Source organism: Leuciscus leuciscus (assembly GCF_965113295.1).
Source record: "Leuciscus leuciscus genome assembly, chromosome: 3".
Taxonomy (NCBI): Eukaryota; Metazoa; Chordata; class Actinopteri; order Cypriniformes; family Leuciscidae; genus Leuciscus; species Leuciscus leuciscus.
In genome coordinates this window covers 66,000,739-66,028,668 of record NC_138727.1, presented here as the reverse complement: position 1 = coordinate 66,028,668, position 27,930 = coordinate 66,000,739, and the positions used below count along the sequence as shown (strand labels likewise).

General features: G+C 39.3%; 3 protein-coding genes and 1 long non-coding RNA gene across 4 annotated transcripts in view; 2 read left to right on the top strand and 2 right to left on the bottom strand.

Annotated features, from left to right (window-relative positions):
- The first annotated feature begins 976 nt into the window (after positions 1–976).
- LOC309495445 (keratin, type I cytoskeletal 19) lies at positions 977–10,435 on the top strand. Its single transcript, XM_082165242.1, has 8 exons — positions 977–1,603; positions 2,380–2,462; positions 4,496–4,652; positions 5,598–5,759; positions 5,954–6,079; positions 8,034–8,334; positions 9,539–9,675; positions 10,325–10,435. The coding sequence occupies exons 1-8, from the start codon at positions 1,064–1,066 to the stop codon at positions 10,373–10,375; spliced, it is 1,557 nt and encodes a 518-aa protein (XP_082021368.1). The 5' UTR covers positions 977–1,063; the 3' UTR covers positions 10,376–10,435.
- A 531-nt stretch (positions 10,436–10,966) lies between these two features.
- Positions 10,967–19,606, bottom strand: soul5l (heme-binding protein soul5, like). Its single transcript, XM_082165268.1, has 8 exons — positions 19,512–19,606; positions 18,055–18,120; positions 17,638–17,722; positions 16,571–16,691; positions 16,360–16,499; positions 12,548–12,711; positions 11,229–11,323; positions 10,967–11,150 (listed from the first exon to the last, which is right to left on the bottom strand). Coding segments are annotated over exons 1-7 (669 nt in total). The 5' UTR covers positions 19,514–19,606; the 3' UTR covers positions 10,967–11,150; positions 11,229–11,232.
- A 71-nt stretch (positions 19,607–19,677) lies between these two features.
- Positions 19,678–27,930, bottom strand: part of gpr108 (G protein-coupled receptor 108) — a 16,857-nt gene continuing 8,604 nt past the window's right edge. The window contains exons 10-18 of the mRNA XM_082165219.1: positions 27,290–27,365; positions 25,196–25,269; positions 24,985–25,102; positions 24,505–24,635; positions 24,366–24,409; positions 23,670–23,719; positions 23,491–23,574; positions 20,938–21,059; positions 19,678–20,853 (exon numbers count right to left, since the gene is read on the bottom strand). Of these exons, the coding sequence (XP_082021345.1) occupies positions 20,766–20,853; positions 20,938–21,059; positions 23,491–23,574; positions 23,670–23,719; positions 24,366–24,409; positions 24,505–24,635; positions 24,985–25,102; positions 25,196–25,269; positions 27,290–27,365 (787 nt within the window). The 3' untranslated portion in view covers positions 19,678–20,765. The remainder of the gene's footprint in view (positions 20,854–20,937; positions 21,060–23,490; positions 23,575–23,669; positions 23,720–24,365; positions 24,410–24,504; positions 24,636–24,984; positions 25,103–25,195; positions 25,270–27,289; positions 27,366–27,930) is intronic.
- LOC309495516 overlaps positions 27,581–27,930 on the top strand; it is a 995-nt gene continuing 645 nt past the window's right edge. The window contains exon 1 of the long non-coding RNA XR_014204712.1: positions 27,581–27,930. This exon is cut by the window's right edge and continues 150 nt beyond it. This is a non-coding gene — a long non-coding RNA (uncharacterized lncRNA).

Genomic DNA, 27,930 nt, shown 5'->3' with positions numbered 1-27,930 from the left:
GAGGGAACTCCAGCCTGTGAGCCCGCTCTAGTCCACAACCCCATAGCTCAGCCTCAGAAAATTTTGGGTGGGTGCCATATATCCCTGGCCGTACTGCCCAAGCCAAGCTCCTTGGGCGGGGCCGCGAAAGCCAATTCGCCATGGCCCCCTGAACTTTCTTGCTATGTCTAGTTTTGATTTTTGTTGGGCGTCAGGAGCCCCCCATAGAGTGGGGGATCTGTAATGTCTAGTTTTGGTTATTGTTTCATGTTTCTTGTCACAGTCATGTCACTGTCTTGTCATGTGATTCCCTTGTCTTATGTGTCATGTTCTGTTTGGTTCTTTGTTTCATTGTGCACAGGTGTGTCTTGTTCAGTCATTAGTCTTGTGTGTATTTAAGCCCTCATGTTTGCCATGTGTATTTGTCAAGTATTGTTACCTGTAACCACTGTTTAGTAAGTCCATGTTTTTCAAGCCATGAAAAAAATCCAAGCCAAGTCTTTGTTTTATGTTATATCATGTTTGGGAAATAAGCTGTACTTGGGTTCTATCAACTGGCCTGCAGTGGACTGTACACTGAATCAGTAACATAAGACACTTGGCATTATCAGGAACCACAAATATTCCCCCATTGCATTATTATACATTGTATTTAACATTATATAGTATTTTAATGTAGTACTGACACTAAAACTCTGAAAACTTGAATTTTTTTCTCACACTTTCATTTTGAGTGAACTATACACAATAAATATTGTCACAATGCACAATACATATTGTTTCATTTTTGTATTGTGATATATTGTTACACCCCTACTAACTACACATGAATTCAGCTCTTCCTCAGAGATGTTTCTTCACTTTTCTCATGTCATCAAAGAGCTCTTTTAACATTTGCATGTCATAATTTTTAGAAACGGTTCTGTCCCCGGGGGCCCGTCGTCACTGAGGGAGTGGCGCACATGAAGACCAGCTATAAACCACGGGCTTCACCACCATCCTGCACTACACACACCTCTGCCATCATAGGTGTATCATCACACACCTCTGTATCATCACCGTCACTCGTCTCTTCATCGCCGACATGTCGTTCAGCAGAGCTCAGCAGCACTTCTCCGGCAGGTCTCTCTCTACTAGCCGCTCAATGGCTCCGGTTAGTTTCTCCAGCTTCGGAAGTCAGTCGGCTGGGTTAGGGTTTGGATCCGGCTCTGGGTCGGGCTTCGGGTCTGGTGCCGGTTCAGGGTTTGGGTCTATGTCAGGGTTTGGGTCTGGGTCAGGATTTGGGGCAGGTTTTGGGTCAGGATTTGGGGCGGGTGGAGGTTCTCTCTCAGGGGGTTTGAGGATGGTTGGAGGCTCTCTCTCGGCCGCAGGTGGAGGTCACGCCGGGGCCAGTTTCAGGGCCGTCTCGGGCTCTTTCTCAGAAGCCGTGTCCAACATCGTCAATGACAAACAGCAGCTGCAGGTTCTGAATGATCGTCTCGCGACGTACCTGGAGAAGGTCAAGCGCCTGGAGACCACGAACCTGGAGCTCAACGAGAAGCTCCGCGCGTTCACCGTCAACCGAGTCCAGAGCAGCTCCAACCTGGAGCCTTACGAGATCCAGATCAAGCCACTGCGGGAGAAGGTGCGTTTCTGTCAATCTCTGTTGTTTTTAGGCTTACATGCAATATTACCAATAAATTATAGCTTCACAAAACAAGTAATGACAATACAAAGAAATATACAGTATAACAATAGCGGTAACACTTTACAATAAGGTTCATTAGTTAACTACCTTAGTTAACATGAACTAAGAATGAACAATACTTGTTCAGCATTTATTAATCTTAGTTAATGTTAATTTCAACATTTACTAATACGTTATTCAAATCAAAGTTTGTATTTGTTAACATTAGTTAATGCACTGTGAACTAACATGAACAAACAATGATCAGCTGGATTTTTATTAACTAACATTAAGAAAAGATTAATAAATACTGTAACAAATGTATTGCTCATTGTTAGTTCATGTTAGTTAATACATTTATTAATGTTAACTAATTGTGATGATGAACCAGGTCAATGACATCATCACTAGAGTGCCAGCCTAGTGCTATTTTGAATTGACTTGGTGTGCTGATTGCAGGAGTAGTTTACTATGTATTGTATTGTATGTTGACAACCTATATGTGGATGGACAATACCAACATCAAGTGTTCAACGAGTGTTTTGAGGTGTTAAATGTTTGAGTTTGAGTTTGTGGATGTATGTTATGTAAGAAATGAGTTCTTGAACATTAGTTATATTATTTAGGTGCCAGTGCTTTGCTGTGGAATTCAGTGATGAGTGTTAAAATAGTATTAAAACAAGGTGCTAAGTATGTGATAATTTCTGCTGGTTTGCTTCTGTTTTCTCCTCCAGCTTCTGCTTCTCATTCAGGAGCACACGCGCATCGCTTTAGCCGTGGACAATGCCAAACTGGCCGCCGATGATTTCAGAATGAAGTGAGTTTGAGCTGGTAATGCAGCATCAGCTGCTCAGTTTAGTTTCTGACTGGATGAGCCGCATTCAAAGATGTTTTCAGTCACTGTAAAGCACAGGTGAAGATCCATTCACACCAATAACGATTACTATATTAGTGTCCACATCAGCGGACAATAACAATATTTCTCTTTGCTCTTTTCAAAAGCTCTTTGGATACGTTGCATCATTGTGGCACTTAGGTTTATGCTAAATTGTAAATACAATACTCATCACTGTGCCATTACGATAACGATAACGATAACTAGAATGATAACTATATTAGTGTCCACACCAATGCACAATAACTATAACGATAACTATATCAGTGTTCACACCAGTGCACGATAACTATAACGATAACTATAACGATAACTATATCAGTGTTCACACCAGTGCACGATAACTATAACGATAACTATAACGATAACTATATCAGTGTTCACACCAGTGCACGATAACTATAACGATAACTATAACGATAACTATATCAGTGTTCACACCAGTGCACGATAACTATAACAATAACTATAACGATAACTATATTAGTGTTCACACCAGTGCACGATAACTATAACGATAACTATATTAGTGTCCACACCAATGCACGATAACGATAACTATAACGATAACTATATTAGTGTCCACACCAATGCATGATAACTATAACGATAACTATATTAGTGTTCACACCAGTGCACGATAACTATAACGATAACTATATTAGTGTCCACACCAATGCACGATAACGATAACTATAACGATAACTATATTAGTGTTCACACCAATGCACGATAACTATAACGATAACTATATTAGTGTCCACACCAATGCACGATAACGATAACTATAACGATAACTATATTAGTGTCCACACCAATACACGATAACTATAACGATAACTATATTAGTGTCCACACCAATGCATGATAACTATAATGATAACTATAACGATAACTATATCAGTGTCCACACCAATACACGATAACTATAACGATAACTATATTAGTGTCCACACCAATGCATGATAACTATAACGATAACTATAACGATAACTATATTAGTGTCCACACCAATGCATGATAACTATAATGATAACTATAACGATAACTATATTAGTGTCCACACCAATACACGATAACTATAACGATAACTATAACGATAACTATATTAGTGTCCACACCAATGCATGATAACTATAACGATAACTATATTAGTGTTCACACCAGTGCACGATAACTATAACGATAACTATATTAGTGTCCACACCAATGCACGATAACGATAACTATAACGATAACTATATTAGTGTTCACACCAATGCACGATAACTATAACGATAACTATATTAGTGTCCACACCAATGCACGATAACGATAACTATAACGATAACTATATTAGTGTCCACACCAATACACGATAACTATAACGATAACTATAACGATAACTATATTAGTGTCCACACCAATGCATGATAACTATAACGATAACTATAACGATAACTATATCAGTGTCCACACCAATACACGATAACTATAACGATAACTATAACGATAACTATATTAGTGTCCACACCAATGCATGATAACTATAACGATAACTATAACAATAACTATATTAGTGTCCACACCAATGCATGATAACTATAACGATAACTATAACGATAACTATATTAGTGTTCACATCAATACACGATAACAATAACGATAACTATAACGATAATTATATTAGTGTCCACACCAATGCATGATAACTATAACGATAACTATAACGATAACTATATTAGTGTCCACACCAATACACGATAACTATAACGATAACTATAACGATAATAACTATAACGATAACTATATCAGTGTTCACACCAGTGCACGATAACTATAACGATAACTATATCACACCAATGCACGATAACTATAACGATAACTATATCAGTGTCCACACCACTGCAGGATAACATTCTGTTTATCGTATATTATAAGCTTATGTTTATGATAATTTGCCCCGTGTGGTGCAGGTTTGAGACGGAGCTGTCCATGCGTCAGTCTGTGGAGAGAGACATCGCAGGTCTGAAGACCCTGAAGAAAGAGTACGACTCCACCAACAGTGTGTTGCTGCAGGAGGTCACGAGCCTGAGAGAGGAGCGCACCGCTCTCAAGAAACTGCAGCAGGAGGTGAGAAAACACAGTTTCTCCCACAAACGCAGGCTCTTTGGGTGTCTTTGCACTGATGTGCAGAATTGTTTAATGAATTCGGTGCTAAAAGCACATGCAGATAAACACACTTGTGTCAGTGCCTCCGTGTTTCGCCTCACTCCTGTAGACTGGCTCCTAAAATATCCCGTTAAATAAAGGCAAAGAGCTCATCTGATGTTTCCGTTCCCATGCTGAAGTGTGAAAAATAACCTGCAGTTTATGGTACAGCCATGTTATTGTAACAACATTATCATGATTATTCATCATAATATATATTATATTATTTATTATAATAGGTTATAATACTGTATTGTTATATACTGTATTATAGAATAGTATAATAATTTATTACATTATATATATATATATATATATATATAATTAAAATAAATTATAAGAATTTTTTTATATATAAGGTTATTTTATACATGTATATATGTATAATAGACATATTGTATAGTATATATAGTATAAATGATATTATATTATACATTTCAAATATTTTTTATTTATTTAAATCATTGGCAGGTTGTAGTTAGGGCAAACATTTCTTCATTCAGTTAAAAACATTAAGTTTTAAAAAATTTGAATTTAAAAATGTTGCTTACTTTTTAGGGTTAGTAGTGCACTAGCATGTAGACGAACTGATAAACAAGAACTAAAAGCCACAAACCACAATTCCAGGCATCTTTAAAAAACCGTTGTCAAGTCTCCTTTATTTATATAGCGCTTTTTAATACACAGATTGTTTCAAAGCAGGTTTACAGAGATAACAGGAAAATAATGCAACAAAGTTTGTTTCCAGAAGAAAATAGTGTCACAGTCCAGCTTAAGTAAGCTCAGTGATGGTTCATTAAGTGAAACATCAGTGATGGTTCAGACAAGTGAAGTAAACTGTCTGATGACCTTTGCCCTGTGGTTCAGGAGATAGTGTCGCTGCGAGGTCAGGTAGTCGGCACGGTGACGGTGGATGTGAAGCAGGTCGAGAGCACGGATCTGTCCCGAGTGCTGGCCGAGATCCGCTCAGAGTACGAGATGCTCATCGAGAAGAACCGCAGAGAGCTGGAGAGCTGGTACACCAGACAGGTACGTACACACACACACACACACACACACACACACACACACACACACACACACACACACACACACACACACACACACACACACACACACACACACACACACACACACACACACACACACACACACACACACACACACACACACACACACACACAAGCTCGGTGTGTTTTACTGACGCTGATGCTGTGGTGCAGGTGGAGAAGAAGCAGGAGGAGGCGACGCTGTTTACTGAGACAACCGTCAGTGGAAGCTCAGAGATCACAGACAACCGCAAACTCACCCTGAGCCTGCAGACACAGCTGGAGTCCTTACTGATGGAGGTACACACACACAAGTTGCTAAGTTTAAAATATGACTTCAAAATTATGACATAAAACATCCAAATTATGACATACTAAGTTTAAATTATGACTTCAAAATTATAGCAGAAAACATCACAATTATGAAATGCTAAGTTTAAATTATGACTTTAAAATTATGGCATAAAACATCAAAATTATGACAAACTAAGTTTAACTAATGACTTCAAAATTATGGCATGAAACGTCAAAATAATGACATCAGTTTAAAATATGACTTCAAAATTATGGCATAAAACATCAAAATTATGACATACTAAATTTCAATTATGACTTCGAAATTATAGCCTAAAACATCAAAATTATGGCAAATTAAGTTTAAATGATGACTTCAAAATTATGACATAAAACGTCAAAATTATGACATCAGTTTAAAATATGACTTCAAAATGATGGCATAAAACATCAAAATGACATACTAAGTTTAAATTATGACTTCAAAATTATAGCATAAAACATCAAAATTATGAAATGCTAAGTTTAAAATATGATTTCAAAATTATGGCATAAAACATCAAAATTAGGAAATGCTAAGTTTAAAATATGACTTCAAAATTATGACATAAAACATCCAAATTATGACATACTAAGTTTAAATTATGACTTCAAAATTATAGCAGAAAACATCACAATTATGAAATGCTAAGTTTAAATTATGACTTTAAAATTATGGCATAAAACATCAAAATTATGACAAACTAAGTTTAACTAATGACTTCAAAATTATGGCATAAAACGTCAAAATAATGACATCAGTTTAAAATATGACTTCAAAATTATGGCATAAAACATCAAAATTATGACATACTAAATTTCAATTATGACTTCGAAATTATAGCCTAAAACATCACAATTATGAAATGCTAAGTTTAAAATATGACTTCAAAATGATGGCATAAAACATCACAATTTTGAAATGCTAAGTTTAAATTATGACTTCAAAATTATGACATAAAACATAAAAATTATGTCATACTAAGTTTAAATTATGACTTCAAAATTATGGCATAAAACGTCAAAATTATGACAAACTAAGTTTAAATTATGACTTCAAAATGATGGCATAAAACATAAAAATTATGACATACTAAGTTTAAATTATGGCTTCAAAATTATGGCAAAAAACTTGAAAATTATGACATGCTAAATTCAAATTATGGCTTCAAAAAGTCTAAATGATAACATAAAAATTCTAAATTATGACTTAAAAGTCGAAATTGTCAAAAGCCAATATTGACATACTGCTGAAATCAAGTTGAAATTGACATCATAAGACAAAATTCAAACATACTGTTAAAATTATGACAAATAGAAATTGACATAAGTCTTAATTCAGACTTGCTTTCAAAATTATAACTTAAAAAGTCGAAATGAAATAAAAAGCCGGAATTTAGACCTGCGGACGAAATTATTACTTGTTAAAATTCACATACATAAAAGTTTGACATACTATTTTGAAATTATGATTTCCATATTTAATAAAATGTTACACGATAGCTAAAACGTTTGCTTGTGAAACTAACACTGCCTTTTACGTTTTTCTTACATTTCTTTTAAGTCATGAAAAAGGTTTTTTTTTCTCTGAATGTTCAAAATGTCCAATTTAAAAAAAAAAAAAAACATTTTTCTTGGAGAAATGTTTCTTGTGCATCAAATCATCATATTAGAATGATTTCTGAAGGATCATGTGACACTGAAGACTGGAGTAATAATGCTGAAAATTCAGCTTTGATCACAGGATCAAATTACATCTTACAAAAAATTATGGCATAAAACGTGAAAAATTATGACATGCTAAGTTTAAAATATGACTTCCAAATTATGGCATAAAACATCCCAATTATGAATGCTATGTTTAAATGATGACCTTCTGAACACTGGTGTAGTGTAGTGTGTTGTGCCTGTGCTTCTGCAGAAGGGGAGTGTGGAGCAGCGTCTGGTGGAGCTTCAGGCTCAGTATCAGGCTCAGATCTTCTCTCTGAGTCAGCTGGCCGGCGGCCTGGAGGGGGAGCTAATGTCAGTGCGCGAGAGTGCAATGCAACAGAGCCGCGACTATCAGCTGCTGCTGAGCACCAAAGTGCAGCTGGAGCGCGAGATCAGCACCTATAAAGCCCTGCTAGAGGGCGCCGGAGAGTTCACCGGCCTCAGCGTAACTGTTCCTGCCGTGAGTAAAGCAAAGGCCCTGAGCTCCGGAGCGGCGGCATTGGTCTCTGCAGGTGAGGGATGCTATGCAACATAGTCATACTTAATCATAATTATGAGATGAAATGTTGGAAATATGACAAAAAAGTAAAATGACTTAAAAAGTTATAATTATGACACAGGTCGAAAAATTATGACCAGTCGAAATTGACAAAAAGTCAAAATTATGACATACTAAGTATAATTATGAGATGAAATGTTGGAATTATGACAAAAAAACAAATGACTTAAAATGTAATAATTATGACACAGGTCGAAAAATTATGACCAGTCGAAATTGACAAAAAAATCTAAAATGATGACATACTAAGTCATAATTATGAGATGAAATGTTGGAATTATAAAAAAAAACAAAAAAAACACACTTAAAATGTAATAATTATGACACAGGTCGAAAAATTATGACCAGTCGAAATTGACAAAAAATCTAAAATTATGACATACTAAATCATAATTATGAGATGAAATGTTGGAATTATGACAACAAACTTGAATGACATAAAAAGTTATAATTATGTTGAAATTGACAAAAAAATCTAAATTATTAGATGAAATGTTGGAAAAACTTAAATGACTTAAAAAGTAATAATTTATGACAAGTCTAAAAATTATGACGTCGAAATTGACAAAAAAATCACAATTATGACATACTAAGGCATATGACATATGAAATGTCCTAATTATGTATTTTTTTTGTCATTTAAGTTTTTGTCATAATTCCAACATTTCTTCTCATAAATATTACTATGAAATTTTGACTTTTTTCAATTTCAACTTGTCATAATTATTACTTTTTTAGTCATTTAAGTTTTTTTAAATGACTAAAGTCGAAAAAGTCGAAAAATTATGACAAGATGAAATTGACAAAATTTCTTATGATGGGCACTTGAAAATACTGTGAATAATTCTAAGTAAATTTTTTCTTAAATTGTTTAGATTTTTAGAATGCATTTTTAGAATGTTTATTTTCCATAGTCCAGTTAAATTTAAATGTTTAACAAAACAGGCTGCACAACATTCCGTTTATGGAGTCGAAAAAAAGTCACGTTTTCAAACAGCCTTTCAGGTTTTTGTTTTCGCTCTGATGTTTATCAAATAACACCAAATATTTAAAGATTTGTGTTCATTTGCACTTCAATCTGTTTGAAAAAGTTGTTTACTTTGTGTATTGTTTATTATTGCATTTAAATGTTCAAAGTTTAATTCAATCCACCGCAGATGTAGCGGCTTCAGTGGGCGGAGCTACAGCAGATGCGGTGGCTTCAGTGGGCGGAGCTACAGCTGATGTTGTGGCTTCAGTGGGCGGAGCTACAGCAGATGTTGTGGCTTCAGTGGGCGGAGCTACATCAGCTGAGGTACGATCCGTTTATATCAGATCCGGATCATTTGTGCCTGAAAATGTCTTATAAATGTTTTGAAAGTTACTGCTGCATGAAATCATACTCTTCCACGTGCGTCTCCTCCAATATTCACAGTGCTGATGTCATTTTACATTTATCTGCTACTAATTATAGTTTTGAGGTCTTCAGCTGAGCTGTAATGTCAATAAATGTTCAGTATAAAGAGTGCTGCAGTTACTACAGGCCAGTGTTATTATACCATCATTGATATACTGTTATAGTTGTAGTGATATTTTGAATTAGCTTTTTATTTTTATATTTGGCGACTAGGTAAAATAAAATAAGTTTGAATATTTAATTTGATTAATATTTTCTATAATAATCCTGCTACCAGTGTTGGTGGTAATGCATTACAAGTAAGTTACGTAATCAGATTACTTTTTTCAAATCATGTGTAAAGTAATGCATTACTTTTAAATTTCCAACCAAATTTCTGTTACTTTTTCAAAAAAGCAACTCAAGTTACTTTGTTTTTTCAATTATTGCATTAATATTATTGAGTTTTGAATGTTGAGAATGAAGCGTCTAAAACTGTACGGTTGTAGAAGTGTGTGTGATTTCACTGATGAGATCTTTAACCCAGTCCGTCTGTTTGGTTTTGCAGATATACAGTTCACTGGACCATCGTGGTCTGAGTGATCTCATCGACGCTTAACCAATCAAAACCTGATGTGTGTTTTTATGCTGCGTCAATAAACTCAAACCCTTTAAACCACTCTTTAAGTGTTTCTTTGATCACATTCATGAAAGTGTTAGATTTTGCTGTATTTGGCTGAGCGGTAGTTAGGGTGGCTCACCGATGTACTAGATTTCTCTATTACATAAAATAAGTAAGCTTGACCAGAGTTCAGAGAATTTATTGAAGGTAGTAGCATAGCACAGTTCTTCAGCAGCGATGTTAGCGTGTCGGCCTTCAAAGAGTCTTAACCCAAAGTCCTGTCTGTGTGACAGAACATTATACATGAAGACAAAAGGGACATACTAAGGAAAACTGTCAGGACCTCCCACAGGAGCGTGATCTACACTGAGCAATGTTGTTTCTTTGTCATTCACACCCATCAGTTTCTATTGGCCATCCGTCTGTATGAACCATTTGGTTCACACTTTCACAGACACAGATAGAGTTGATTGCACCTGAGGCACAGTCACAATGTAAATGCATCTGACTAAAGATGACTGAAAATACACAATCTTTCAATAGTCATACAATATTTCACAAACCAGTAAAGACAAAAACACAAAGGTGTCAGCAGTTATTCAGTTTACTAGCCATCGATGAGCACACAACAGTAAAACACACATTATTGAGCTGAAGCAGTTATTGCACGTTCACTATTACAGCATATGAGGAGATCTGTGTGTCGTTCAGGCTGGTGTTGAGGACGTCTGTTTTCTGCCACATACACACATTCATAACGTTCATCTGCTTCCTGTGAGAGTAAAGGAAGGAAATTCAGTTAGTATAGTGTGAAACTCCAGCCAGATGTGTCTCAGTAAGTTTGTGTTACCCGTTCAGTGTGCGTCAGTCGGGCTGGATCCGCAGACCGGCTCTCCTTCAGCAACGTACCACACCTCGTTATGCCTGTTCAACAGCTTCAGAGGACTGACACAAACGCACACAAACATCTTAATAAATAAACGTTTGCATCGATTAGGTTGTTTTCCTGTTTATTACTGTGAAGCTGCTTAGAAACAATCTATACTGTATAAAGTGCTGTAGAAATAAAGCTGAAAATGACGTGTCGTGAACTGAAGAGTTCTTTCAGAAATTTAAGCAAACCCCTGTTTTTCTTTGGAATAATAGTACAGAACAAAACCAGGAACAATAAAGTGTGTGTGTGTGAGTGTTGTGTGTGTGTTAATGTGTGTAAGTGTGTGTGAGTGTGAGTGTGTAGACCTGTCGTAGCTCACGGCGTAGTGGTGTGTGTTGTTGAAGTGCGCGTGGGCTCTGGTCAGCGCTCGGCTCAGCAGGTGTGTGTGTGTGTGTGTGTGTGTGTGTCGAGACCTGTCGTAGCCCACGGCGTAGTGGTGTGTGTTGTTGAAGTGCGCGTGGGCTCTGGTCAGCGCTCGGCTCAGCAGGTGTGTGTGTGTGTGTGTGTGTGTGTGTGTGTGTGTGTGTGTCGAGACCTGTCGTAGCCCACGGCGTAGTGGTGTGTGTGGTTGAAGTGCGCATGGACTCTGGTCAGCATATGTGTGAGTGTGTGTGTGTGTGTGTGTGTGTGTGTGTGTGTGTGTGTGTGTGTGTGTGTGTGTGTGTCTCGAGACCTGTCGTAGCCCACGGCGTAGTGGTGTGTGTTGTTGAAGTGCGCGTGGGCTCTGGTCAGCAGGTGTGTGTGTGTGTGTGTGTGTGTGTGTGTGTGTGTGTGTGTATGTGTGTGTATGTGTGTTGAGACCTGTCGTAGCCCACGGCGTAGTGGTGTGTGTTGTTGAAGTGCGCGTGGGCTCTGGTCAGCAGGTGTGTGTGTGTGTGTGTGTGTGTGTGTGTCGAGACCTGTCGTAGCCCACGGCGTAGTGGTGTGTGTTGTTGAAGTGCGCGTGGGCTCTGGTCAGCGCTCGGCTCAGCAGGTGTGTGTGTGTGTGTGTGTGTGTGTGTCGAGACCTGTCGTAGCTCACGGCGTAGTGGTGTGTGTTGTTGAAGTGCGCGTGGGCTCTGGTCAGCGCTCGGCTCAGCAGGTGTGTGTGTGTGTGTGTGTGTGTGTGTCGAGACCTGTCGTAGCCCACGGCGTAGTGGTGTGTGTTGTTGAAGTGCGCGTGGGCTCTGGTCAGCGCTCGGCTCAGCAGGTGTGTGCGTGTGTGTGTGTGTGTGTGTGTGTGTGTGTGTCGAGACCTGTCGTAGCCCACGGCGTAATGGTGTGTGTTGTTGAAGTGCGCGTGGCCTCTGGTCAGCGCTCGGCTCAGCAGGTGTGTGTGGAGTCGAGACGTGATCGACAGCATCCAGCCGCCGTAACTCCTCACGTACACGTCCATGTCGGGCATCTCCGTGAAATACAGCTGTAAAAACACCACACACACTGACATCACATGACATGCTGTTTTTTTATTGGAAACTTTAGGATTAAAAATAATGTAAATAAAGCAAAATTAAGTCTTTCAGGTTTTGCTCAATTTCTGTTACTAATCAACGTGACTCTCATATTGAAGCAAGAAGGTTGACCACCTACATAATGCAGAATAACTGCATCAATACTTCCATCTAGAAAGGTGGAATCCCAGGCTTTTCAGGCTGTCTGGAACACACAGCCAGTTGAGGCCGAACAGAAGAAAGGCGATCTAACAGTCGTCTGGTTAGATCTAGGGAATGCCTATGGATCTATCCCACACAATCTCATCCAGCTCGGACTCGACCTTTACCTCATCCCAGTTGCTATTCAAGAAATGATCACCAGCTATCTAGGAGGGATCAAACTGAGGTTTACATCAGTCCAGTGGACAGCCAGTTGGCAGGATCTCCAAAAGGGAATCCCAATGGGATGCCCCATCTCCCCAATCCTCTTTATCATGGGCATGAACCTTCTCATAACAGCAGTGGAAAGCATAGCCCTGGAGTCAGGCATTATTCAGCCAGTGCTGTGGGGTTTCATAGAAGACCTCACAATAACAACTGTGATGCATGTCCAAGTGAGATGGGTATTGGAAACACCAGACAAAGCAGCCACTTGGGCAAGGTTGTCATTTAAGGGCAGGAAGTACAGAATGCCTCCAAGTTTGGTCTCCAAGTTCAAGGCAAGATCATTCCATCCATTGAGGAAAGCCCTATAAAGTGCTTGGGAAAGTGGTTCAGTGCATCACTGAAAGATGGTGCCAATGTTGCAAACCGAAGACTGGTTGAAGAACATTGACAAGTCTGGACTCCCTGGAAAATTCAAAACCTTGGTTTATCAGCACGGCCTTCTGCCTAGGCTTATTTGGCTCCTCTCAGTCTATGAGTTCCCCTTAACAGTCGTATAAGGCATTGAGAGGAAAACCATCAAGTACCTGCAGAGATGGTTGGGGATTCCTCCAAGGTTGTCTTCGATGTGCCTCTACACCCCGTTCAGCACAACTGCACCTCCCTCAGTCATCTGTCGTGGGGGAGTTCAAGGTGACAAAATGCGAAGTCTGAGAAATTCCAAAGACGTCCGGATGAAGCAAGCAGGCATCACAACAAGATCAGGCCAAAAATGGGCAGTTAACACTGCCATTGAACAGGCCGAAAGCTCGCTGGATTTGCGTGACATCATTGGCAACCCCTGCATAGGACGTCAAGGCCTGGGGTCAACACATTCCCAACAGTTTGGGAACGCAAGAACAAGATCAAGCGAGGCATGGTCCAGTCAGAAATCTGAGCTCAAGAGGATCAGAGGCGTTTGTCCAGAGCAGTGGAACAAGCATCCCAGGGAGCGTGGACAAAATGGGATCTGCCCAAGCGTAAGATCACATGAGCAGAGTTGTGGCATTCCTGTTGCGCTCCATATACGACACCCTTCTTTCACCGTCTCACTGGCACACATTGGGGTTGAGGGGTCACATTTGAGAAGTTGAGAAGCTTTGCTACAGAGTCCTGCACGGGTCCGATTTTGTAAACCCGCACCCGCCCGTACCCGCAGTGCTTCAAACCGCATCCGACCCGTTATCCGTCAACAGCACTAATTAAAATCCGCACCCGACCCAACCCGCTTGTTACAGCCAGCTCTCAGGCTGCAACAAAAAGGAGACCAGACGCGTCAATTCTTAGCAAAACGTTTATTATAACGCAAGAAAAACAAACATAAGCATAACATAATAAAGAGATGAATCAGGGTCGGGCAGGACACTCAGCAAAAGCGCAGACCCACTAACTCCAGACCGGAGACCAAACGCCCAAAAGCCAACTTCCCGAGCAGTCTCCACCACATTTATTCAGCATCCAACAAGTGTCAGGTGTGTCGGCCACGCCCCCTCCAGACGGCACCTAAAAACATACACACCAACCACACACACACGTACGTACAGCCTAGGCTGAGACGTCACACGCTTAAAATAGAAACGACACCCGACCCGCACCCGAAATAAAATCAGTTTAGCCAATCACATTATAGACACAATTACAAAAATGTTTATTGCCAGGTCATACAGAAGTTATAACAACAATTAACACAAGGACAACTTCAGCCGAAGCTATCAAAAGGCCGGTACATGAAGAACATGGCTAACGTTACCACAAAACTGAGTAGCCTAACAGACGCGGCTACAACACTATATCTGCCACGCAATTTCGTCTAGCCTACATCTGACAATTTTGGGTTCAAACACGCCCTGCACACCACACATACTGAACAGTGTTAAATTAGAAAAATACTGTTCGCTAGAACTGCTTGGTTTGTTACCACAGTTATCTGCGTGCTTCCTCGGCGATGAAGTTCCACATGTGCGGCTATCCAACACGAAAATGCAGCAAAGCCTTTCACAATATTTTCTTCAGATAACTCCAAATTTCTCCCACACACTGGACTTGACTTTTGATGACGTATTGTCGACAACTTTACAATCTCCACTAGCTATTCTTTTCTTCACCTCCTCAGCATCTCGACGACTGCAAGCAGATCGCGCGCGCGGTTATGAGGAATTTTTCAAAGTGAAAGTAGCCTAGGTAAAGTTATAGATCCTGGGAGGGCGTGGCGCGTGGGCACAAATAAACTGATGTGGATTTTAAATTATTTGATCAACTTGAAATACAGGAATATTTTTGTAGATGTGTTCCTAAAAATATGCATATATTTTTACGTTTGCATGTGATTGTTTTAAACCCGTGTTTAGACCCGTGTTTCCCCCGTGTCCGACCCGACCCCCACCCGTATCCGACACAGTTGGATATTTTTCACCCGTTTGAGCAAAATTTGCAGGAACCTGTGCAGGACTCTACTTTGCTATGATACGGAATATCCGCGAAAGTGTTACTATCTCATTTCACAGATGTTTCTGTGTTGTTTCTATATTAAAATGTCGATACAATGCAAAATATTTGGTCTGGCTCTTGTTTTAAATTATTTTGTTCTGTTGTTATGCTTCTTGTTGTCATCTGTTGATGTTGTACAAGCAGAATGTGACGGTTGGTCGGTGTGTTATTTGTCCCGCTCCTCCTCCTCCACTGTGATTGGACAGCTGGGTAAAAAGTGAGTGATGAGCACTGCATTTTACCCTAAAGTTGAGCATTCTTCAACTCTCGGCGATCAGTAAAAAACGCTGAAATACACGCTCAGCTCCTCGTTAACCTTGTCCTGGATCGACGTTTCATTCAGTAACATTAGGCAGTTTTGATTTATATGCCGTTCAATGTTGATGATCATGTTATTTTACATATGCATCTGTTTACATATTATATTGCTTGTTTCTGCTTCTTCTACACATGTGTTTTGATCAGGAGATTCAGTACTCTTTCAGGAGATGTGTAATAGCCTCCCCTACCGTATAACAGTGAACACACAGAAATTCCTTCACTGGCGGGGAAAGAGTTAACTAGTTTGTTCAAATGAGTTTTAATGCTTTCAACCTAATGCAGTCAATACAACTAGAAAACAGCAGCATTTAACTAAATGTATTATTGTAATAAATATTGCAGTGTTATTTTCCATGTCGCTACCAAAGACTGTAAAAAAAATGGGTGGAGCTTCTGCACGTCACCTTCTCATTGGTGGGAGTGGGCGGACGCTCCTGATAGGCTGACGGCAACAGGAAGCTGAGCGTGTAGATCGCCGGTTCCCACATCTTCACTTCCTCAGGAACTTCAACAAGCACCGGAGCCGTCATCTCAATCGTCACACCTACACACACACAGCGCTGTGTCAGTCGCTTCACCTGACAGCACGTTTGTGATATGAACGTGCTCACAGACCCTCTTTATTGGCTCCAGAGATGTAATGATAGAGGCGTCTGAAGGCCATGGCGGCTCCAACGCCGAGGAAATACGCCTCCGCGTCCGTGGAGACCCAGCGCGAGGACGAGTAGCGGCGCACCTACACAAACACACACGCGCACTTGTCAGACTTCACATTCAACCAAAGTCTCTTTAGCCTTCATCTTTCCCTCGCGGGTCAAAATGACCCAAAGCCCTAAAATTATACTTATTTACATTTTTTTTTGTCCAGAAAGCTTATTTTATTTAATTTTGATACTATTTTTTCTATTTTTTTATGCAGGTTTTTTTTTGTTATTTTATTTACCTTTAAATTAATAGATTAATAGACAATAAAAAAATAGTAATTTAGTCATTTAAGCACATTCTTCCCATTTTTTCAACTTAAATTCAAAATTACTCACAATTTCATGCATAACCCTTTTAATTCAGCTCAGAATATCTTACATTGGGTGTCTATGCCGACCTCTTGTGGACAATAATAATAATTGAACGTTATATTTCATGACTTATGGCTCTATATGGAGCAAATGAGCTGTTCCGCTGGGTCCTAAAGTCTGCTCTCTTCATTCATATACACATGTAAACATTATAAAATCATTTTTTGGTAAAGTTTTAGCATTTTTAGTTAGAATTTTGATGAACACTCAATTTTAAAAAAATGTAAAAAATATTTTCCGGGTCAAAATGACCCGGGTGAAGGATGAGGGTTAAGACAAGTCATTTCAATCGATGGCCATTTTGGAAACATGCAAGTGCAGCTCCTATCTCTTTGAATGTGGAAACGTAAAATTTGTAATTTTTTATTTTCTTAACATTTCCTTCAGCCTAAGACTTATTCATTTCACTTTTAGTGTGAAAGGGCCTTAACATTTGCCACAAATATAACTTTTTTTTGTTGTTGTTATTAAAAAACAAACAAGCAAGCCCAGCCCAGGTGAGGAAAAGGAACACAAAAGTATTGTAACGCATTCCTTTTAAAAGTAACTTTCCTCAACACTGTTCATTCTCTAGTCTTTGCTTTAACTCATCAGTGCTCGTCTGACCTCGTACTCGTCCGTCCTGCAGACCAGATCGAACTGAAGACACTCTCGAGACTCGCTGCAGAAACTGCTGGACGAGTTACTGGGGCTGCGGGAGACACACACACACGGGTCACTGTCCTGCTGGCGTACAGCGCAGGGGTAATAGTAGAGGGGTGTAACAATATATCGTGTCAAAATATATCGCAATACAAAAACTATGTATTGTGTGTCGTTTACCCAAAATGCATCACCAAGTCTGTTCATTTACACACACAATGTAAAACCAAATGTAGCATTTTAATCAACAGGACATTTTTTGTTAACGTTTTACCATGTGTATTGGAGTATCGCAATAATATCGTATCGTGAGCTCAGTATCGTATCGTGACACGAGGGTATAGTTACACCTCTAGTTAATAATGATGAGGAATATCTGACCCGACGCTGCTGACGGCCAGTGACTCCAGCGACAGCAGCGACACCAGCGCCAGAACGCACAGGCTCCTATAAACACACACAATACTCCGTCACACGTCCATTTTGATGTATATTGATGTTGTAATACCATTACTATGACTTTATGATATTGTGAAGAATGACATTGGACCCCATTGACTTTCCTTGCATGGACAAAAAACACAAACTCTTCTTTTGTGTTTCACAGAATATATATATATATATATATATATATATATATATATATATATATATATATACATATAGTATATAGTGATTTAATATATAGTTTCTTATCTCTATCAGTATTTCATATTATTTAATGCTTAATTGTTTCGTCAAGTTCAATATTTCATCAATAATTTGCCAAACTCTTGTGAATGCAACAGAAACAAACGTGTGTTTTGCCAGCAAAATCATAGGTAAGATATATTTCTAATAATGTGAGATTACAAAAATAACTGAAATGGACTGATTTCAACATGTGCATCTTTGAAATACTGTAACAATCACTGTATCAATGAGCTGTAACTATATATGAACAACCATTTCTGAAAAAACAAACAAAACAAAAAAACTCATGCTTCGGTAAGACGTAATTATGACATAAAAAGTCATATTTATCTGATGAAAAGTCAAAATTATGACAAAAAAATTGGAAATTATGACATAAATTATGACACAAATATATATAATGCCAATTATGACAACATTTTTTTTACAAAAATTATAATTTCCAAAAGCAATTTTTTTTTATTTTGAGCAGGAATGGGCATCCATACAATTATGACTAAAACACTAAAATGAATAAACAAATATTTATTCATTACTAATAATTAAACTAATTGGAAATAAAAATTGAAAACTGAATTATGAGAGAAAGAGATAAAATGCTGTATCATAAATACAGTCCCTGAGAAAAGCCAAGAATAGAAACTTTCAGCTGGTCCTGGTTTACACAGACACACTCTCTCTCTCCCTCTCTCTCACACACACACACACACACACACACACACACCCTCTCTCTCTGTCTCAGACACACACACACACACACACACACACACACACACACACACACACACACACACCCTCTCTCTCTGTCTCAGACACACACACACCGCACTGCGGAGAAACTTAATCCCGAAACACCCTCATCGATCACCAACATCACTGTCATAAAACATTTATTTGAACTGGTCTATTTCTAAATGCAAATATTAATATTACAATAAATATTCATATTAATCTGAAACATGACCAAGTCCAGATAACTCGGTCCATCATAGCCTAATGTAAGGCAGATGCAGTAAAAACTTTTAAGATTTCAGGCATTCATCAAAACTGCCCATTCAAACTCAGTGAATTACAGCAATCCTCACATCTTTAACATTCACGTATTTCTGTTTCAAAACCAAATGCACATATTATTTTATACTTACATTGTGGTTTATTTGAAACCGTGAGATGAAACTGGGCGGATGACATCGGCACCGGGGCGCGTGCACGATCCTCTGCGCGTGCGGGTGTGCTCGAGCACGAGACGAGAGAGAGGCGCGCGAAACAAACTCTTTCGTCACATATTCACACAAGCCAAAGAAACATGTCGACATTTACGTTATTTGATTTATTTTAAACTCGAACACAATTCACATGATAAACCAGCAATTTAAATCAAGCAGGAAAAGTTTATTTCTCAGACAGTTTGTGGAAATATTAGCCAGACTAAAATCATCGAAGAAGGTAAAAACCGGGAGTGAAGTTCTCACGTCTAAAACCGTGTCTATACTGCGATTGAACTACAACGTTTTATTATAATGAGGGAACTTTCGTGCGCTTTCAGTGTAGACCGTTGGTTTTAGCGGCAACGCTGCAGTTCGCGCATGCGCAGTATATACGCGGTGTAACGGTTAGTCCATTTATAATACAGGATTCATTTCAATCATAGAGTAGATGGAGTCATCAGAAAAATATTAAGAAATATATCACAACCTACTCCAAAGAAGCAAAAGACAAATCGTTATTGGTGCGAATCGTTATCACACGTCTGATAAAATTCTCAGGAACTTCATCAAAGACAGAATATAAATGTTAACAGTCCTGGACTCTGGTGAAACACATTAAAGATATTTATATAACGGCCGCAAATCCACCCATTCCATCTGTCTGAGGAAAAACTGATGGTGTCTGGGTAACCAACCTGTTTTATGAACAACAACAACAACAAAAAATCTCCAGCTGTCTAATAAAAAGAAACAACAACAACAAAAGAAAAAACATGATATACAAACAGTAGCATCAATTCAGAAAAAAAAACAGCATCAAACAGCTTCGGTTAAATAATAATAATAGGAAATTAAAGGCGGCTAAAATCAAATTAATTGAGCACATCCAGTATATTGATTGTAAATCTTTGGAATGAAAGAAAAAATTAGCAAACAAATTAACGGACAGAGCAGTGACCATATCATTACTGTAAACCAAAGCGAAAGATTCAGTCTGTCACCGCCATCCCAAAGTCCGTATGGGAAAATCAGCTCGTTCTCTCACGGAAATCTGACGGAAGTCGTGTCAGGTGCGCTTTATTCTCTCACGGTTTTCCCATCCCGTCTTTATTTCACTTGCATAGCGAGTCTGTGGTTTCCCTGGAAGGGGAGGAGCTTAAAGTCCAGGCTCCACCCTCTTCGATATGAAACTCACAACGCAACCTCTCTCTGTCTCTCTCGGCCGTTAGACGTCTTCTTCACCTTGTGGATGCCTTCCAACACTCCCGATTCTGTTATACTGTGTGCGGAGAGAAGAGACATCACACACTGAACTTATGACACACAGACAGAGAGAGAGAGAGAGAGAGAGAGAGAGACCTACACTTCATCCATCTCCAGGTCCTCCTCGTCCTGAGGCAACTGGAGATACGGGTTATTTGATGCTGGACGGAACTTGAATCCCGTCAAGACGAAGAAGATCAGTGTAGAAACCTCCACTAAAAACTGCAAACACAAGACGAAATGACACCAGGTTTTGAGGAGGGCTCAATATATTCATTTACACAGATTTTCTGGTGCCCTTCTGTAAAAAAAAAAAAAAAAAAAAAAAAAAAAAAAAAAAAAAAATTTACATTAGTTTTTGTTTTTATTTTTTACTTCATCGGAATGGTACGCAACTTGGTAAAGGTTTTGGCACTTGCTATGTGAACAGAAACAATCATGGACATGATTCGAACAGGTTAAATGGTCCTGAATTGAGCACATTGGAAATGAATGAGACGAATGTCCTCTAGTGGAAGCGTTTGGTACTGCAGCCGAACAACATCTCACTGAAAGATCATTTATTGAGACATCAAGCTCAAATTTTTAAACTTGTTTAGATGCACTCCTGAACAAAATCTTAAGACCCGGGGAAGCATTCCAAGTTTTACGCATTTCGCGCTGGTGGATCATAACAGGGTTGTAAGTGCTGCTTCAAAATGCCAAAAGAAGAAACAGGAGCAAGACACCAAAAAATAGAGAGTAGGCAATTTATTGAAAACTTCATTTAAACTCAAACAGGCTGTTCATCAGCTGATCAAAAGTTTAAGACCATAGCCCAAAAATAAACCCACAACAGAACTAAAAGTGTCAAAAAAAGACTCAGTAGTGAGTAGCCCCCCCGTTCTTGTTGATCACTTCAAACACTCGCTTCGGCATGCTTGATGCGACTGTTTCCTGGAGGCTGCTGGGAACGGTCTGGAACTGACGTCCGTTTTTGTAAACTTCCCTTGTCATCCATCCCCAAATGTTCTCAATGGGATTTAGATCAGGGGAACACGCAGGATGGTCCAAAAGAGTGACGTTTTTCTCCTGGAAGAAGTTCTTCGTCAGGCGGGCGTTGTGAATTGCAGCGTTGTCCTGTTGAAAGACCCAGTCATTACCGCACAGACGGGGGCCCTCAGTTAAGAGGGATGCCCGCTGCAACAGATCCACATAGCCAGCCGCCGTTTGACGCCCCCGCACAACCTGAAGCTCCATTTTCCCATTGAAGGAAAAAGCACCCCAGATCATGATGGAGCCTCCTCCACTGTGCCGCGTAGAAAACATCTCCGGTGGGATCTCCTTGTCATGCCAGTAACGTTGGAAGCCATCAGGACCGTCCAGGTTAAATTTTTTCTCGTCAGAGAATAAAACTTTCTTCCACCTTTCAATGTCCCATGTTTGGTGCGCCCTTGCAAATTCCAAACGGGCAAGTTTGTGGCGTGGGAGGAGACGTGGCCTTTGAAGACGTTTTTTGTTCTTGAAGCCCTTCTCTCGCAGATGACGTCTTATGGTTATTGGGCTGCAGTCAGCATCAGTAAGGGCCTTAATTTGGGTCGAGGATCGACCTGTGTCTTCACGGACAACCCGTCAGATCCTGCGGCTCAGTGCAGGTGACATTTTTTTGGGTCTACCACTTGACTTTTTTGTCCCATAACTTTCAGGATCTTTTAAGAAATGTAAAATGACTGTCTTACTGCGTCCAACCTCGGCAGCGATGGCGCGTTGCGAGAGGCCTTGCTTGTGCAGCTCAACAATCCTGCCACGTTCAAAGAGAGAAAGCCTTTTTGCCTTTGCCATCAGGAGATCATGACAGTGTGACTGCCTGAAGAACAATGACATGAAAGCCATATTTTTGTGCAGATTTTACCTTTTTATGGCTATGGTCTTAAACTTTTGATCAGCTGATGAACAGCCTGTTTGAGTTTAAATGCCGTTTTCAATAAATTGCCTACTCTCTATTTTTTGTCTCTTGCTCCTGTTTCTTTTTTTGGCATTCTGAAGCAGTTCTTACAACCCGGTTATGATCCACCAGCGCGAAATGCGAATACTTGCAATGTTTCCCCCGGTCTTAAGATTTTGTTCAGGAGTGTATATGACTTTGATTTTCTTGCCGTTTTAGAGTAAAACATGTTTTTGAAAATATATATTTCATATAAAAATTGAAAATTTCTGCATAAATTTCGGCAACTTTTTTCACTTCAGGAATAATTTGCCAAGTGTCGTCTTTGAAAAGAGCTCAAACTTCAGTCTGTTGCTTTAAAGCATTCAAGATTTTACCACAGTTTAAGTAGGAAATTTAATTTTCGGGTCTATGCTCAAAAAATGAATAAATGGATAATAAATACAGTGTAAATATAATTTAGTACATTCACATCCCCTAAAAATACAAAATATGAAATAAAATACATTATCGAACTAAAATATAGTACATTAATTAAATTGGTAATCTTTGACCGACACGCAGAGCACGAAGCAATATTTGTTGCCGCAGTAAAAATACAAATGGAAGCTCGTTTCCGCCACAGGATTAAAAACACTCGCAACTTTCATAAGCATAAACTCAGAATGCGAGGCATGATCCTGGACGGCTGTGGGCGGAGCTTAACTCTGGAGTATTCCCGAGTTTTACCTCTTGACTCCACTGCCACTGGAACGGCACCGTGGCCTTCAGCAGGAGCGCGATGATCCGAGTGAAGTAGATGTAACACACGATCTGAGGACACACACACACACACACACACACAACGCTTTCACTCTGCTTCAGCTCAATGATCTGAGTAAAGCTGGAGGACAGATCAGACGTCTCACCATCACATAATAATGTCTGAAGAGCTTCAACTTCTCCAGGTTCATGGCAGCTACAAGAGAACACACACACACACAAGCAGTGTGTATTTACAAACACATACATACAGATACACAAACAAGAATAACGATAACTTAAAAACAATACCGATTATAATTATAACAACAACAACAACAATTAACAATAACTATCTCATTAATTTTAAAGATAATTATACAGATAGCTACCACTAACAATAATTAATAACTACCGATAGATAGAACTATAAATATACTTATATCTATACTGATAATTGTACCGATAACTATAACTGGTAATTAACAATGACTATACATATTACTATACTGATAATAAACAATTAATATACTGATAACTATACCAAAACTATAACTATACCGATTATTATACTGTAACGATAACTATAATGATTATTAACAATAACTATACATAATTATACTGACAATGATAATAAACAATAAATACACTGATAACTATACTGATAACTGTAACGATAATTATATTAATATCTGTGCCAATAACTATAATGATACTTAACAATAACTATACCGATAACAATACTGATTATTTCACTGATAACAGTACTAATAACTATAATGATTACTATACCGATAATTATACTCATAACTGTGTCAATAACTATAATGATACTTAACAATAAAACACACACACACACACACCTTTGCCATCAGTGTTGGAAGCCTCCTGCAGATGCCGGATGGACCTGTTGGACACAGAATGATAAAACCCCATCAGATAACACAGAACAGCAGCAGATCATGAGTCTCACACACAGATACGTCCCACACACACACACACCAGACGACGGGGAACAGGACGGCTCCGCAGCAGATCAGATCAACCAGGAACAGGATCTCCCTCCACAGGGCGTATTCACTCGCTCCCTCCTCCGTCTCCTCGATGATGATGTACGACACGTTAGCCAGAACCTGCAGCAGAACATCAACATCAGTGTCTGACAACAGATCAGCAACACAAACACTCACACTCACTCTCTCACTCTCACTCACTCTCCCTCTCACTCGCTCACCCTCCAAACCTCTCACTCGCTCACCCTCTCGCCCACCCTCTCGCCCACCCTCTCGCCCACCCTCTCGCCCACCCTCTCGCCCACCCTCTCGCCCACCCTCTCGCCCACCCTCTCGCCCACCCTCTCGCCCTCTCACTTGCCCACCCGCTCACCCTCTCACCCGCCCACCCTCTCACCCGCCCACCCTCTCACCCTCTCACCCGCTCACCCTCACACCCGCTCACCCTCTCACTTGCTCACTCTCTCACCTGCAGAGGAATGACGATCATGAAGATCTTCTTCTCTTTGTCTGACAGGATGTATTTGACGAAGGCGAAGCCGGTGCCGATGAGAGCCAGTGTGATGAACAGAAGAGCGCCCTTCAGCCTGACACACACCACATGAAATTCAACATGCGTTCTGAGAACAGAAGGGAGGTGTGTGTGTGTGTGTGTGAGTGAGTGTGTGAGAGATACGCACAGGTGAGTGATGTAGTACATGACGGCCCAGCCTTCGATAGGATGACCCTCAGAGTTGATGAAGTGATAGTTGATCTGGAGGAAGACAAACGAGTGAGAAGAGCAGGAAATCAACACAAATATATCACAGTAAATAGAGTTGTTTATGCAAAACCACCGCGATAAAAATAAACCAGTCGCATTTCAAAGTCATTCGCGAAATAACCACCAGGTGGCGCAAAGGGATATAACAGCGCAAAGGGATATAACAGCAGCAATTGCGCATCTTGAAATGTAAGTGGGGTTAATGTCGATGAAATACTACAACTATGGTAAACAGAATAGAAAAAAATTTTAGAACAGAAAAATAAAATCAAAAGTTAAAAATAGAGACGACAGCAATATAGCCTATATTTCATATTGTAGACGTCGGTGGTCAACAGAAGCCTATTCCCCGGGGGAGCAGCGCCATAACAAAAAACACAAACAAATTAATAACAAAAATAACAAACAAAAATAAATTAGGTTCAACGAAGCTGATTATGTTTACTATTCTATTGAGGAATGAGACGAATGAAGAGCGCTTCTTGCTCGTGTGAGCGAACACACACTGGTGGAGAACAAGGTTTCCATCATTTAGATGACACAGGTTCCAGAACAAACATGGACTACAGTCATTTTTATATTATTAATGCATTTTATATTATTCATGCACAGAGATTTGTCTAGTTCTAAAACTCTTATATATATATATATATTTTTTTTTAAGTATAATAAATATATATATAGCAGGCAAAGGCAAAATTATTTTAAGGATAAATCTCTCGATGTGTCACATATCTTATTAAATTATAGCCTAAATATTGTAGTTTTATTTATTGTATTTAAAGGGTTTTCACACAAAATTTCATTTGAAGTGTTCAATCCAGTTGTTTCAGCTGGTTTTGTAGAGTTTTAGGATGTTTGAGCAGTCTGTATGATTGTCAACAATCTGGCCTTATCTAAAGATGAACTGTTGAGGAAACGAACGGGAGTGAGCCGCAGACACAGAGCGCTTTAATTCGCGATCAACCTCGTTTTATTGTGAGGCGAATTCAACTCATTCTGTGTCTTTGAAGCAACAAAGGCTTAATCATTTCTTACAGTTTTTTTTTCTTTCGTGATTTGTGTGGATGACACGCAGCGACATATACAGTATTATCAGCTGTATGATGTGTTTTTATAGCCTGGTCCTACCAGACTCTCGTACATTTCATTTGTACAGAGAGCCACCCTCCATTGGCCAGCGTTAACTTCCCTGAAGGCGGGTACTCTGCTGAAGTTCAAAACTATTGGATCTGTTATCGAACTAATCGAAATGTCGCAAGAATCAGATTCTGTGTTTCTTGTTTTGCATCACTAAGGGAATAAACTCTAAACTCGATGCAACCCTGTTTTAAATAAATAAACTGTCCCGACACTTTAATTAAACCCTGAAATGTGCGATGGGGTTTCAAACTGAATTAATTTTAGTGTTCTTTTACATTTTCATTGGTTTTTATATTGAAAGCAATACTATTTAGTTAGTCTGTTATTTTGTGTAGCCAAGTCAACTAAATCAGTCTTCTTCTGATTTGTTCAACGTATGGACCTGTTTCTGCTATGGCCGAGTATCACTGTCAGTCATCTCAATTTCCTGAATGATTCACAAAACAATAATTTAGCAGATTAAAGACGACCTTCATCAACTTTTCTGGTGCGATCGGCTGACAATCTTCCTTCATCAGTTTTGTCGAGTGCAGAGGCTCTACTGGAATGTAGCAAATTTATGATGTAATGTGACATTGATAATTAAACCAAACGCTTGACTTTAATAAACAGTTAGCTATTTAAGCATCAAGAACGCTAAAACAAACGCTGTCGGCCAACATTAGTAACAGTAAATATCGCTGTTGTATCATTTATAATCACTGTAATAACAACCCAGTTAAGGTACTAAAATAATTTAAACTTGTATAGACATAAAAATGACAAAAAAAACTACTAAATTAAATTGAAGAAAGAAAATATGAAATCAAAATCTAATTCAGACTATAAACAGAAACTATGAGAGTAGAATAAGAGTTGCTTTACTCACACTGTGGAACAGCAGAGACACGGCTTTAGTGTAGGCCAGAGCTGCCATCAGCCAGTGGATCTTAAACACACTGTACCTGTCACACACACACACACACACACACACACACACACACACACACACACACACACACACACACACACACACACACACACACACACACACAGACACACACACACACAGAGTTTACTCACAGTGACAGATCCAGTGCAGTGGATGAGTGTGTGTACCTGTACTTCAGCAATGTGCGTGTGTGTGTGTGTGTGGGTGAGTACTAGGGCTGGTCCGAATACCATTTTTTGAGCTTCGAAGCTTCGGTAGTAATGAACATCGAATATTCGAAGCTTCAGGCAGAGGGAGCTGAAAATATTCTTCTCTCTAATAAAGGCAGGAATCTCGATGTGTCTGTATGTCCGTTTGCATTTTGATTACTTCGAGAACCGTTCATCCAATCGACTTCACAAGGGAGTGCAGTGTCTCGTTTGGTGCAACACGCGGATGGACACGCGAGACGTGACACGCAACACATTCAGAATAATAAACTTTTAGTAAACTACAGCGAGCGGGAAGCGGCGCGGGCAGGGCTTATATGCTCCGAGAACGGACACTATACTAGTGATATAAAAGGCACACACACAGGT